The sequence below is a fragment of the Vidua macroura genome, chromosome 4 (genome assembly GCF_024509145.1).
Source record: "Vidua macroura isolate BioBank_ID:100142 chromosome 4, ASM2450914v1, whole genome shotgun sequence".
NCBI classification, from domain to species: Eukaryota; Metazoa; Chordata; class Aves; order Passeriformes; family Viduidae; genus Vidua; species Vidua macroura.
In genome coordinates this window covers 48,431,998-48,447,741 of record NC_071574.1, presented here as the reverse complement: position 1 = coordinate 48,447,741, position 15,744 = coordinate 48,431,998, and the positions used below count along the sequence as shown (strand labels likewise).

The window sequence follows — 15,744 nt, the reverse complement described above, 5'->3', positions numbered from 1 at the left end:
ATTTCAACCTGTATAGTTCATACTGTAGTCCCTACCTCCTCCATTCTGCAGCTACAGCCATTCAGAGCTCTGTGTAATTAAACTGCCTGGGTTATGAACAGCAGCCTCTTCCACAAGTATTTTGTACCCATATAATTTCACTCTTGTGGTTGGGAATGATACAGACATAAGGCTTAGTTTCCAGATCAGTCTTGGAGGATATTTTGTAGGTCTGCCTATAAGCTGAAAAAGTTTTCTCAATGGCAATGGAAGTTTCTATCTTTTGTGAGCATTGAGGTGATGGCTGTTTGATATATATGTATGAGCTTTCACTACTAGTGATCTTTTATTCCATTTTTAATTCCTTTTTTCTATTTTCCTTATTTCCTAATGGCAAAATGTCAGGCTTATGTTTAAGATGCCAGTGAAAATATCAAAGCATTTTCTTACGAAAAAAAATCAAAGGCCTGCATGCTCACAAGATTATAAGTAAATCTGCCTGAATACTGCACAGTGCTGTTCAGGACTTTTCGCTTTCACAGGGAATAACTCAATCTTCTGCTATACTCAGTCACCTGTAGGAAATTTTATCAGTATAAGCAAATTATTTGCTAAATTGAAGAGCTTTTAGCATAGTCAAAGAGAAAGTCCTGGCCATAGCAAGAGGAGTTTAAAGATCAAAGGAAAAAACTTATCACAGTTCTTCTGAGTATGCCAGGTATGCACTTACTTTATGTAAGGGTAACAGTAAGTAAAACGTATGTGTAAATATTTTCCCTTCCAAAGCATCTGTAAATTACATGCAGGAAGAATATATGAAAGTAGTAGAAGATGCAATATATGAACTTTAAAATGTGACATTTCCAAACCCATTTTTAAACCATTCTCCTATAAAGGTTTCAAACTCCATCCTTCGATACAAAAATAAGGTGTTCATTGAAGGAAAAGAAATCATTGTGTGGAATCACTGGACACTAAACCTTAGCAGTAATAGGTTATTTAGCTACTAGAGTTGAGAATAATAGCAAAAAATATACAGGATGGAAAATATAGGGATGAGAGTTTCAACAGGTTGACACAATGCCTTTCATACTTTTCTACATTTTTATTAGTTTATCTTAATGAAAGAATGCCCATGTAATTTATTGTGACTTACATAATCTAAACAGTTCAGGGAAGAACTTCTGAACTATGAACTTCAACAGAAAATATGACACTGTAATCACATAGCAATGCCATACTGTATTTTTCTCTTGTCCTGTGAGAAGGATTAAAAAAAAAAAAAAAAAAAAAAAAGGTAAAATTACCCAACTACCTCTTGGGACTCAAGAAGCCATGCAGCACAGAAAGGTTATGATGAAATGACACAAAATGAGAATTTAACACCATAAACAACCTGGTTTTTATCTAAAAATTCTCCTTAACTACTCAGACAACATAAGCAGAAAAGTTGGTCTGTTTTATAAGCTTCAGTCTTAATTCAGTATTTTAACCTTATGGTAAAGAGCATCTCTGTCAATAAGGAGATTTTTAACTTGTTCTTTCCTTATAAACATTGCATAAATAAAGGCACAATAGCATTAGAAAGAGTCTATTGTACTGTGCTCTTAAAGCTAAAGATAGAAGAAACAGGCACAACAAGATACTGACTGTGAGGAATTACATGTCAGCTACTTGTAACATCAAATGCAGATGTGTTGCTAGGAGAGAACAAAAGCCTGCAGAGTCTGAGCCTGCAGAATATTAAAGAAAGATCACAGAATCACAGAATATTCTGAGTTGGAAGGGACCCACAATGATCATCAAAGTCCAACTCCTGGCCCTGCACAGGAGAGCCCCAAACATCACACCCTGTGACTGAGAGCACTGTCCAAATGCTTTGAATTCTATCAGGCTTGCTGCTCTGAGATTACTCAAGACAGGAGGAAAAAAGCATCTGTTCCCCCCCATCCCCCCCCAAAAAAAAATCCAAAACAAAAGAAAAAACCCTAGGAAACCAAAATCAAACACAGATAAAAACCAAACATGAACCAAAACAAAACAAAACAAAAAACCCAAACAAACAAACAAACAAACAAACAAAACCAGAAACCACCAGTTGTTTTGATCAAGCACATGCTGAAGCCTTCCAAACCAGTCTGCATATGGAAGATATTGCCTTGTTTGTGCTTCTGCCAAAGCAGCGTGTCTAAGTATGCTGGTGTCTAATTTTGTTTGATTTTGAAATAAGCAACAACAAAATGAACAACCCAAAAGGTGACCATACCAGATGACACTAACATCACTGCTGCCATCTAGCAGACTTATAGTCTCTCCTGAGCAGGGTGTTTCGGTCAGTGGATATTATCTGCAACTTTCTAGCATTTAGTCACTTTTAGGAAGTTTGGATAGAGACATTGAAAAAGTTACAGATTTATCACGTCTTTTTTTTTTGTTTTTGGTTTTTTTTTTTTTTTATTCAAACCGGATTGAAAACCAGTTATCTGACTTTATTTCTCTCTTGGACCTTCCTTTATGCTAAACACTTCCCATCTGGCTCGCTCTTTTTCGTTTTATCTTGCAACATACTTGCACTGTCAAACTAAATTACTATTTGCAGTAAATTTGAGCTCCAAATCTAAGGCACTTTTTATTGAAGTATCTTAGTTGCCCGGGTATGGTTATAGGCCTCTTGGGATTTATACTGTAAAATTTATTTTCATGGGTTTATAGCTGTGCAGTAGAAATTCTCATTGCACTGAAATTTGGCTTAGAAGCATCAAATGCACAGCTTTTTTTTTTAATATTTAAAAGGGTTACACTGTAAAATTGTAGTGATTTTTATTATTATTATTCTTGATATTTACAAGCATCTTCATTCTTCCACCATTCATCTTTACTCTACTCTGAACTATTTCTGATGCACTACATTGAACAGAATAAAGGTCTTAGATTATCTTTAAGAAGTACATATCTGGCTTAAGGTTTTGATTTTAGAAGGTTCTAATTCAGTCACAGCAACATGTTTTCTCACAGACCTTTTGTCTCACCACCTCTCTCCTCATGTCCTCCATGTATGAGCTCTCCCTTTCCCATTACCTCCTATTGCCACCGCTCTGCTGGAGCTTCAGATTCTCCCCTTGGAAAAGGCAGAAGCCAGCAAGTCGGCTTGTCTGCATTTTGGGTAATTTCCCCACCCCATCCCTACTTCATGATAGTACTAAGTAGCAATTTAACTGTGTAACTATGTAGCTGAAGCAGAGTTCTGGCAGCTGAAATTCATTAAGGGTTTAAGCAAAAAATGATGAATTTACTGACAATTACTTGGACTGCCAAGGTAAATCTCCCAAGACAACTTGAAATGTGACGTCCCCTTCCCCAAAATATTTTCATACCCACAACACTCTAATTGAAAATTATGTAACCTTTGATACACTCCTACTTTGCACTGACTGAAGTCAATGTTTTCTGTGGAAAAAAAAACACAGGGGGAAAAAAATTGATCTACAGCTCCGGCAGCAAAATTTTTTTAAACTGCCAAGCAGGACATAAAATACAAAAGCACAGTGTTCCCATAAGCATTCAGTAGCACTTGCCTAACACATCTGATAACATCTATTTGCATTCAGAAGTGAGGTTAAAGGTGGGAATGATACCACCAGCTTACATTTTACAACAAAAACCAGAATAAGGAACAGAGAATTCTGCTTGAAGTCATCACTTGCTGCAGGCAGTTCTTAGGCAGTATTGTCCTGTAGATCACAGCACCATTATCGCAGGGTGCTGCATCTGAAAGCCTTCATCACAAAACCCATATGCTCCAAGTTCTGCAAGAGATTTCTGAACCTGGAATACTTAAAGGAAGATCAGCAGTGACCTTTTCCAGTAAACAACCCTTCATCATTCAAACAAATAAAACAGCAACAACAACAAGGAAGAAAATACAAGGAAGAATAAACAGCAAATGGATAACAGATTTCAAATTCACAGTCAGTTCAGTCTAGCAGAAGAGCATTTGACCATTGCATAGCTTTGTAGGCACAAAACAGATGTGATAAACTAGTGCCTGGGTCATGTTAAAGAATACTAATTGAAGCAAACTGAAGTGACCACAACAGCAAGACCAGGCACATGCTTACTCCAATCTACATCCCACATCAGACCCAGTAACTGTTTGGGCATATAAAGACAGTCACAAACCATTCTTTCTCTCCTCGGTGAATGTCACACTGTGATCAGTGGCTTGCCCCTGCCTGAGACTGAATATATACCTCAGGATTGGGCTCTGCTGCTGAGACAATCAGGGAACATTCTTTAAGAATAGAGTTTTGACTCTTCCAGGACTTCGGTCTCAGACAAGGCTTAGGCAGCTTACCAGCAATGAGCTGACCATGGCAATTCACTGGTGGTGAATATTGCCACTGACATGGGAATAACTTGACAAAATTCATTGTGTGGGAGCACTGCCTTCACCTCTCTTCTGATATGGTGCTATTTAATTATATTAGGGCCCGGCATGGAGCCCAGCTGATGAACTGATTCAAGAGCTATAATCAATTCAGGCAAATTCTGCCTCATTTGTCTGGGCAGATGTTAAGTTGATATAACCAGCGGGAAATAAGAATGGGATAAGGAGTGTCTCAGAGGACCTACAGGACAACATGACAGCCCAGGCAGACAGCTCAGTAGCTTTTGGGGAGAACATATGAGAATGGAAAGGGCAATAGGAGCAGTCATGTTTTCATTAAGTTGTTATTTTTTTAGCATTCTTATTTCAAGCCAGTGCAGTTGATTGATTTGACACCCTGCAGATTAACTTTTCATGCCTGTCTTTTGCTTGAAAACAGACATTTGTATTTACACCTCAGAGAAAACCCAGTATTCCTCCTCTACGTTTGATAAGTCTATTCACTCTCAGGAATGTTACTAGCTACACAGGGAAAGACAAACCCAGAATGATTCCTCCAGGTCTCAGGGCAAATCCATGACCATTACTATGCTGCAGCACTAGTCAGTGCTAGAATTAGTTATTTCTTCTAGTTTTTTTCAATAGTTTGTTGTGGTTTTGTTGGGGGGTGCTGTCGCTGACCAGTGCAGCTCTTTTTATCTTAAAAGCAATATTTCAGCCCTTGAAAAATATTGCAAAATTTTCCCATGCAGCAGTACTAGCTCAAGACCTTGATACCATAGGCAACTGACGTTCTTGCTGAGCTGCTCACATTTCATTCAAGGTTCAATGTGGGCAACTAAAGGGACAAAGATGAAGGAGGGGCAAATCAAGCAAACACTGACAAGTTCAGGGTATTGATAAAATACAATAGAAAGCCCATAGTCTTACCCATTTTTCCATGCCTTATCTTTGTGCAACTTAAGCATAATAGGTCACTTTAGCCACTATTATAAAGGTCTTTGAGCTGTGTATTTCTCTTTATACATCTTCCTCAAGGTCCTTTTTATTTTGGCATGATTATTCAATTCTACTATTTCTCTGAGCGAGATCAAAAGGAAATGTGTATTGTACATTTTAAGCTAAATCATAGAAAAGCTTTCCTTATAAACTTCAGTGTTATCTCTAAGTGACCTAGCAGTTGACAGCTTGTCACCCTAGAGTCACAAATACATGTCCTACTGGGAAAATTAGCTAAAATATAATCGTTTTCCAATTAAAAAAATAGAAAAACTTTCACATGCTAATGTACTCATATCTAAAACTAAAGATCCAATATTGCAAATTTTCTCTTAGTTCCTAATGAGATCTGTGAAAGCATTATTATTTAATCACCTTTTGGTCCTTACCAATTTTACTAATACTCATAACTCCTTTTTTAATAGAATTTAATAGACTTTAATGGAATTTGACCAGTCAAGCAACACACAGGCTGTTGAATACAGATTTCCCATGAGCACACAACGTTATCTAAAATACCCAATACCAAACCAATAATGCTGATGCTCAGTGTACACCCTACAAGTAGGCTGCTCCAGGCAGTAGAAGTTGGGCATGTTTGCATGTGCAGAGGTGACATTTCTCCCCGGGTCAAGCACTCAGGCTGTGCTTGGAAATTTATGGTGTCAGCAGGTATGATAACTGTAAACCTTGTACATGGCCTGGACAGAGAAAAAATTGCAGATTAAATGTACTTTTTTTCTGCCTTCCTATATTCCTTCAGTAACTCTTCTTACAAGACATCCCCACTCAAATGACAAGATCCTTCCGGTTCCAGAAAAATTAAACCAGTTACACCAGGGATACCGATCTGGGTTCTGATGTTCCATGGAAACTAAGTTCCCTGGTACCAGTGAAGTTAAATTAACACTGATTTAATAAAGGCAAATTTTTACCTGGAATATGAAAGTCTACTTCCAGCATATACTAGAGCCCTAGCACCTGCAGTTGTTAAGAAAAGCATGGTTCTTCTTTATTTGATTTGAATATTTCATTTAGCTTTTAAGGAAAAAAAAATAATCCATCCTAGTTCATATTCTCATGTACATTTATAATTTATGCTCTGTTGACTGACTGAAAAAGAACAAACATATTAAAATTTGATATGTGACCTCCAAATGAAGGAAACATTTCACAATAGAATTTGCATTGTTTAGCTCTTATCATCTTCACATTTAATTATTATTGCTGTCTTAAATATTGCATCTATTTCTTGTCCAAGAATTGAGGATCAGCTTTTTGACAGCATATTGAGGAAATTATCTAAGTACTGAACCATAAATCTTCCTGTATTCATTCTGAATTTACTTTAACTGCTCATTGATGATTTAACTCAAAATACTGAGCTTTAATATTTGTTCCTACAAATCCTGCTGCTCTGCAGGGAAATCTCTGACAGTATTACTTAAGGAAGTCAGTTTTGCAAATACTGGACATCAGTGGGGTTTTTAAAATTTAATTTTATATTTAGCAAAAAACAACTTGACTATAGAGTAAGAATATGATATTCAGAGAATAAGGCATCAGAGAAAAAGCTAAGCAGTGGATCAAATAACTTGAACCCCAAGCCACAATTTCAAAAAATTAAATCAGTTTATTTTGCTTTTATGCAAATACTATTTATCTTGCCTGTTGGCAGTTCAGACTTCATTCCATCTCAGAATGTCTGAGTACTGACATGAGTGAAATTAAGTAGCATAATGAAATATCTCCACCTAACTGCTTGTCCTCTTTGCATAATCCCATTTTTAGCATTTGTAGTCAAATGATTCTAAAGAATGTAAGGACAGTACAATAAAAGACACTGTACAAACAAAATAAATTAGCTCCAACACCTGAACTTAAAATGTATATTAAGAATGGAAAGCCCAGAAGAAACACATCCTACTTTGAGATATAAATAGTTCTGCTTCAAGTGTAGGATTAATCCTCCACTTAAACATTTACAGAGCCTCATGATATTCTGCCATTGCCACAAACTGCTTGTGCCAAGGGCCTTTCAGGTCTAATCCTCTTGAACACAGATTTATTGGAGTTTTGCCCTATCTTCAGAATATTGCAATCTCCTTCCTGCCATTACACCCCTGCATTCTGCATTTGAATGTGTTTATTTTTAAGCTTCTGGTGCATTTGCAAGTTACTCTCTCCACCCAGAGAGAGTGCAACCACTAACAGGTCTGGGATTTATTTACTCTGTTTATAATAAAATACTTGGGTTTTTTTTTCAGCAAGATAACAATTACTGTGATTTCATCTGGGTTCAATTTATCTGCTTAAATAAGTTTTGCAGTTATCCAGAGCACAATGCCATTAACAATTTTACACAGCTGAGCTCTGTCAAGAGTGAGAAACGTGCTTGAAAGGCAGATTTATGAACTACAGGTAATGAAGTTTGCTGAATCCCGAAGCACTCCTGCAATTACACATAGCTATTTGCATAGAAACCTAAGATTCCAAATAAAGTTTAAGCACCTCCAGCTTTAGGAGGGGACCATATTGTGTTGGCAAGCTGGTGGAGAAGACAATACAGTTGTCAGAATTACAATGTCAGGCCAAAAGATTATGCAGAATATTTCAGTTTCAGATATAAACAATTGCATTAATTACTACTTCGCTATCAATTTGCATTGATGATGTAAAGAATACTTAATTGTTGTTGTTTATGTAACTTATGTAAAATATGCAAAACTGCAGAAGTCAGTAGTACAGATACCCTGCCATTAGGAATAACTGGTCATTCAAACTCTGGTTATCACAAATGAGTGGTTAGAATGACTCAAAAATCATTGTTAAATATATTAGCAAAAGCAAGTTTAATATAAATTTGTACAACTTCACAAAGTGCTATGGAAAGGTTTACTCTGTTACTTACTACAAAGATGAAGCACACAAATGAAAATCAGATTAGAAACAGTTTAGAAAAGTGTAATGGTGCAGAAGAGAGTGCATGACTTATTATAGATCCAAGATGGCAACATTCATGCTATACTTGCTATAGTGTGCTTCAATCACTTCACACACACAAACATCTACAGACACAATGTCTCTGTCTAAATAAATTTACAAATGTATGCCTGTTAAAAATTACCCTCAAATAAAATGAAATACTAATGTTAAATACCTTATCATTTCTATTTGGGTGAGACTTGAACCTTGAGGAGGGAGTTGGGGTATCAGTGTGGGTCCCACTCTGAGTTTTCAGTGACGGTGCAGCAAGTATTGCAAAGCTCTGAGAGGTGTCACTCTAAGAGAGAGGTGCATCCACTGCAGTCCAGAAGAGCTCAAAGGACATGTCTTAGAACAGCTGCTTAGAGTCACAAAATGCTTGGCTTTAGTCAATAGTGAGTTTCTATCCTGGCTGCAATCCAAGCTGGCAATTACTGTAGTTCTTAAAAACGACAGTACGGTTCCACTCAGGCTACAATTCAGGTAAATAACGTTCCAGGGCTGTCAGAGGATGACTGATTATCTCTTATTCCCCACCTTGGGGAGGCAGCAGAAGTCCCTGGTACAGAGAGTGCCACCCCCACCTTAGCCATGCAAGAATTTCTGGCACGGTCAAGGTATGCTTCACCACTCAACTCATTGCCCAAAAGCCAAGGCCTAGTGGGAGTCCCTGAGATCATAGAGCAGCCTGAGGAGGTAGCAGGGGGAGTGTAACCTCTCCACAGTGGTTTAGAAAACACTCTGGTTGATACAGGTGAACTAAATTACCATAAAGGCCAATTTATTAATTGGGAACAAAACATTTACCTATGAAACCTTTATTAAAAAGCATTTGACTGTGACTAATGTTAGTATATTGTTGTGTGTGATCTTAAACATTATTAAGCAGGTGTCTGACAAATGAGTGTCTTCTCGGTGCCTCTCAGTAAGGTATAATTGTACATGGCTAATCTAAATGAGATCCTACCGCAGCTGAAGACCTTTTTTATGGCAAATGCATTTCTATGGCAAATGCGTGTTAAGATGCATGCATTTCTATTTAATGTGACAAAATCAGCCTGGAAAAAGGTATAAATGTACCATTTGCATGGTACTTTACACAGTATTCTAGAGTAGAACAGCCCTTGCTAGATGCTCCTCATACCAGATATGACAGATGGATTTTGTAGACTTAGGAAATTTTGAAGCATGTCACAGTAATAAAGCATGTGGCATTTTTTTCCCTTTTAAATTCTGACAGTTCAGTGACAGCAAGGATTATCACCCCAATACAGCATGTAAGTGTTCTTGACTTTCAGCACATCAAAAGTAAAATCTCAAGATGTGTTCCTCTGGTATTCATTAACATGGAACTGGAACAACAGGAGGAAATCCAGATCAAGAAAAGAGGTTATCTGCCTTTATCTGGTATAAATCTTTGGAGAGAGAAGAAGAGAGACCAATAAAACTAGAAGCCAAGTTTGCCCATTCACAACTTCAAAAGTTTTATAAGCATTTAAGAACCCATCTATCACCCAAAAAAAAAAAAGCAAATGAAGGCAATAACTCACTTTTGTGAGTTTGAAAATACTGATCTAATTGTCTTTCTCAAAGTGAGTTTTAAAATTTGATCCCCATCCTCATGAAGTCATTTAACCTTCCTCCCTCACAGTCACAGACTTATCAGCAAATATTTTCTTAGATGTTCTTGTGATTTATTGTCTAACAAAGGAGAGGAACTGCCTTGCAAAAAGTCTTAGGCCATGGAGACCTTTAGAGACCAAATATCAACTCACTTGCCCTCTAGAAGAAGTAAGGATCTGAAACATCCAGCCTGCAATCATAGTTAATCTCAATGTTCATGAAGTAACCACTGTACAATGTTATATTTCACTAGTGTCTGATTGCCTCACACCATTTTTGAGATGTGATGTACAATTATCATAGTTAATGATAAACTGATCATGAAAGCATAAAGATAATGAGTAAGGTATTATCAGGTATTCCACAGCATGGATAAAAATACATCTACCTATCAGACAATATTAAAACAGCAATAAATGACAATGAAATGGAAAAAGAAAAATGTCAGCAATATGAGTTAGAAATAAAACAATTTGCTGAACAATTTGAAGATGGCTCAATTAAGAACATTTAAGAAAAGATGTCCAAGTAGAAATCTCACTGAATGTTCTTCAAAACACTGTAACTTTTACACAGAAACTTTTGACTCAAATCCTTCTCTACAATATTCAGCATATAGTTTTATGCTTTATGCTGTAGCCAGTATACAGTGCTGTATAAATTAATCATATTTTACAAGCTCTATAAAGACTGCATGCCAGGAGTCCAAGTGCATACCATTCTGTATTTAAACAAACAGAAAACTCATTATAGAAAATCTTGCCATCTCAAACAAGTAAAATGTGGTTTCAAGTCTCATTGGTTTTTTTTCACTTTCCTTTTACAGGATCACAACAACAGCAGCTTGCATGATGGATCTACGCAGATATCCTCTGGACGAACAAAACTGCACACTAGAAATTGAAAGTTGTAAGTTACTGGAGGGAAAGGGTTGGCCAAATGACAGCTGAGAATTGAACCACATTCACAGGTCAGGCAAAACAGGAGCAAGTTGTTCAAATACTATGGGTTCAGTGAGCTTGCACACTGAACATACTAAATGTATTTCTGTGATACACAAGCCAAAATGTGTATCAACCACAATACTGGTTGATCCAAGCCTGTAAGATGTCTTTCAAAATCTCTTGTCAAGGAAGGGAGGAGGGTATATTTTGAAGTTTAGCTCAGGGGACAGCAATCAAGCACTGTCCATCTTCAGTGCCTAACCTGGATTAGTTACTTCACCTTAGCACATTCATCTCTAAAATCAAGATTGATATCCGTCCCATGTGGTGGTGGCAGGATTGATCAATTGCTGTTACCAAATCATTTGGAGGTTATAAAAGGAAATAACTTGATCCTTCAGCACCAAGATTAATGAGAGCTTTATCATTGTCTTCCATGAATATAGGAACACAGCATGCATTTACAAATTTTTATCATCTCTTTATTTTATGATGGTGGCTGCTAGAGAAGTGCCTGTGAAGGTTTTGGAAAAGAATCTTTATTATGTTGGCCATGTAGCTTCCCTTTCCAGTGTTTCCCATCATGCTCCTAATCTCCCCAGTCACTTTCTGCTAGTTCAAAACTCAGTCAGAGGGTCACAATCTACCACTTCACAGGACCTAAGAAGTTGCTTGTTAAGATGTCCCTGCCTATTTTTGTCACAAAACAGTTTTCTTGCTTGCTGCTGCTTGGCTCATCTTCTGGCTTAAACTTATTAAGGCATGTAATGGATGCTTTGGAGAATGAGTCAAATCTTGATTTTCAAAATATGGTGCATAACACATCTCCTCGGTCGCTTTTCCACCTGATTAGCAGAGGAAACAGATAACTATACAATACCACAGCAACCAAAATGGGTGACAATAGTGAAGTTGCCTTCATATTGAACACATACCTAGTTTATTTGTTGGGAGGTAGTTGAAGTCCCCAGCTCAGTCATGACTGAGGATGATGAAAGTAGGTAAGCATTTATCAGCTAGCATATATCAGCCCAAATAATGAAATCAGAGTGACACTTTACTGGTTTATACCCCTCTTTTCACAAGCTTTCACATAAATGAAGCTTTGTAGGGATAAATGTTCGGTGAGAATGGATTTAGTACTACCACTGAGACCTCATCAAGAATCAAAATCAGCATCAGATGGAATAAGCAATTAAAATGCTAACACAATCAGGGATGACAGAATACCATGTCATTCATGTGGCCAGTCACACATGCCCAAAAGAAAATTGCTTTTCAGACCTTTTGAACGCTTGTATAAATAATTCATGTCTCCAGAGATACATATGTTGATATGTTAAGACTTGTTGAGCTGATCACAATTTGCAACAGGTGAAAATTGGAGAGTCAATTTCTTCTCATGAGTATTTAGGTCAGTTCTACTAACAACTGAATGATTTTCCCAAAGCACAGATGTGCTTACCTTCTACTGGAAGCCCACAAGCAGTAGATGTATCAGGGGCATTGGTGTCTTTGACAATTGTCCACCTAAAACATACCTTCTAGTGCACCAAGGCTTCTCTGCTCATGCCATGTGTCTTATGCATGTGCCATTTGCCTCCATGACAGAGCCAGTTTATAAGACTCCCACCCTCAAGCTCTCCTTCCAGCTCCTGCATCACCCTTCAGGTATTGGGCTTCTGTTCTGTTTCTATCATGCCAGTATACAAATGTTCACAGAGCTAGGTTGAAAATGCAACTGTTAAATTTTTTTTTTGGTTAAAAAAAAAGTCTCTTTGATAGAAAGGCTTATCCACCGCAATTTTGGGACAAATGGGAATTCAATAAACCCCAGGACAGAACTAATCCTTAAGTAAAAGGCCCAGGGAAGGTGGTGCTGTAGTCACTAAGCAAGTCTCTAAATCACTAAGCAAGTCTGCAATAGCGAGCAGCATTTCTCACCACTAGACAGATACTGTGCAGTGTGTGCACTGTCAAACCATTTTCAAAGCACTGGAAAGTGGGCTTGTTCAGTTTTATACTGTGCACAGTTTTGTGGCTTAACCCATGGCACCAGCTTCCAGAGCAGTACTTTGTACTGTGAGAGCTACTGGATTTCCTTCATTCACAAAGGTTCTGTGGCAAGTGGCTTCTCAGAGAGTCCCAGGGTGCTTCCCCATTTCTAAAACAAGCAATCTGGAGACACATTTTCCCCTCCAAAATCTGAATGCTCCCCAATGCATCCACAATAGCTGTGCAGCACTGCCACAGAGCACCAATGCTGAAGCACACACACCCTGGCTCTCTTTTGGGTTCCCATGAGTCTTTAAAGGTGACTTACTCCTGCCACAGAAGGAGTATGTTCCAGAGGAACCAGGAAGTCCCACAGAGTAATTTATCAAAGAATAGATGAACATTGCACTACTTGTGAGCAGAAAGGCACTGAGTCATTTCACCTCATAGGGATGCTGTGGTAATTAGCCAGACAGTCCCTGAAAACCGAAATAGATAAGAATTGTTCCTTAATAATACCTAACAGTGAATAATTTCAGGCATTGCAAATAGCAGCAAAACAGCTGTGTGACACAGGAATGGAAAAGAGCACAAGGAACCAAACGCTGCACTATTATCAAACCTCTCCAGCAGCACAGCAAAGGCATGGATAATGCATGCCTGTATTGAGCCAGCAGATTATTTTCATTTAAAAATTGCATTTCCAGCTTTTCTAAAGCCATCTTACAGAACTGCAGGAGCTATGTATGCATGGCTGATAATGAGAGAAATGTATACATTTAGGAGGGGAGCATTTTGGCTGCACATGTTCCTTCAAACACATTTTTCACAGCTTTACCCAACCAGTTCACCTTATTCCAAATTCTGCACTGGAAGATGGGGAGACCATATCAGACATTTTACACCTGTTCCAGTGTCTAATACCATGATGGCCACTACAAACTTCTGTGTACAGAATCAAGGGATTTTATAACTGAAACTGCTTCATCAGTGGAGCTGGGATCTGTAACAATCCATTTCTCACAGATTAGCATATACTGGGAAAGAAGAGACTTAGTACTTGGCTGGAGGTTACACAGACTGCTTGGCACTCTCACATGAGCTCTGATGGATGTCAGCTTGGCAATTTAAGATGTTAAATCCCCCAGCTGTTAGTTCTGCTGTATCAGGTAGCCTTTGGCAAGGGCTACAACTGCTGTGGCAGCTCAGAACCCAGTGCCTTGGCACAAGTCCATTGTTCCTGGCAGCAGCCACGACAGGCTCTGGACTGGCATGGGTGCAGACACACAGCTGATAAAGGAGCAAGCAGAAGGAGGAGGCAAACAACCAGGGTCAGCAGCATCAAAATGCTACAATAATATCACCCAGAGATTGTCTGTCAGAGACTTCTGACTGCATACAGCTGCCCCACTCTAGCATCCTTCTTTAGAATTACAAGTGCTAACCTCACTGCACTACCTAGAGTGTTACTGTTTTTATACTCTTTGTCTCTCTGAGGTTGCCAGTATCACAGTAACAGCGGGATCGCGTGGAATAAGCTTGCACCTGGCTTTCACTCATCAGAAAAAAAATGTGTGCTGACAGCATCACTCTTACAATAAATTAAATCCCCATTTGGTGTTTTACTTACAGCATCTCACAAACTTCAGTGAAATGTGTTTCACTGTCACGGGAGAGGGAGGGCCCAGCTGTGCTCCAGTTTGGCAAAGTTATTTACTTATTGGCAAGCTGCTATGTGTTTTACAACAGGTCTGAGCTGACTATCAAAACTGTCCCTTTGGACTCAAAAATCTCTGTCTCTATGACAACAGTTAATGCTGCAGCATGATTCAGGGATCAACACTGCAACACTGAACCATGCATTAGCCTTGTCAGCAGCACCCTTAGAAACCACTTGAATGGGTGAACTGAACAAGCCCACAGAAACCTGAACAGAGATACTTGGGGAAAAGAGGAAGATTTATTCAGTTGCCTACAGTTGCCATTGTTTTTATGGCTGTCCCTTCTTCATATAGAAATAGATCTAACCCTAAATATATTTAATGCTTCGATGAAAGCGCAACCAACTTAGAGTGATATTAAACTAAATCAATAAAATGCTCCACTTGAACCTCTACATAGTTTGTTGCCAGAAAAAAAAACAACTGAGTTCATACCTAAACATTCATTATCACCTTTGTTGGCACAGAGCCATCTGAGGGAATGAGATTTGAACAGATTTATCACAGCTCTCTGCTTGAGACAAGATTGCATTGATCCAGCATATGACTGCATTTGAACTACCAAGGATGTAAGAACCTACACCTCAAACAAATAGGGTTTTTTTTTTAGAGATGAAAAACCTGTCATAAATCCAAGCTTTCTCATACAGTTTTTCTTTTGCCTGTCTGCAGGCACCAGATATCTAGTAATTTATTCATGCCTAGCAATAAAAATTCACTAATGAATATTGCTATTCTCGTACCTGAGGCAGCAAGACCTTTGAGCTGGATCCACTTATATATTGTTCCTAAAGTATCCAAAACCACTAAAAGGGCATCTGGTCTCATCCTGCTTCTCACCAAGCATATCAAACTGGTTCCACAGAAAGCATAATTTCTCCTTTCTCAAAGTAGTTTGCTGCTCAGAGTATTCTAAAAGCCAGTTGCAAAGCCCCTTCCCAATTAAAAAAAAAAAAAAGTCTGGAAGGATGATGAACACAATGCCTTTTTTAAGGCATTCTAATTCTAATTCCATCTAATTCTGATGTTCCTAAAGAGGGCAGCCCCCCAATACCAGTTGCTTAGATTTTGCCACATCTGTAAATGAAGAGCTTCTCTCACTCGCTCTCCT

The 15,744-nt window shown here is 38.2% G+C and overlaps 1 protein-coding gene across 7 annotated transcripts in view; it reads left to right on the top strand.

Moving 5' to 3' along the window:
• GABRB1 (gamma-aminobutyric acid type A receptor subunit beta1) overlaps window positions 1-15,744 on the top strand; it is a 107,575-nt gene that overhangs the window by 70,348 nt on the left and 21,483 nt on the right. For all 7 annotated transcript variants that reach the window (XR_008436925.1, XR_008436927.1, XR_008436923.1 and 4 more), the window contains exon 5: window positions 10,800-10,882. Coding sequence is in view for 1 of the 7 variants with exons in the window: in XM_053976530.1 (XP_053832505.1) it covers window positions 10,800-10,882 (83 nt within the window). In the remaining 6 variants the exon portion in view is untranslated. The remainder of the gene's footprint in view (window positions 1-10,799; window positions 10,883-15,744) is intronic.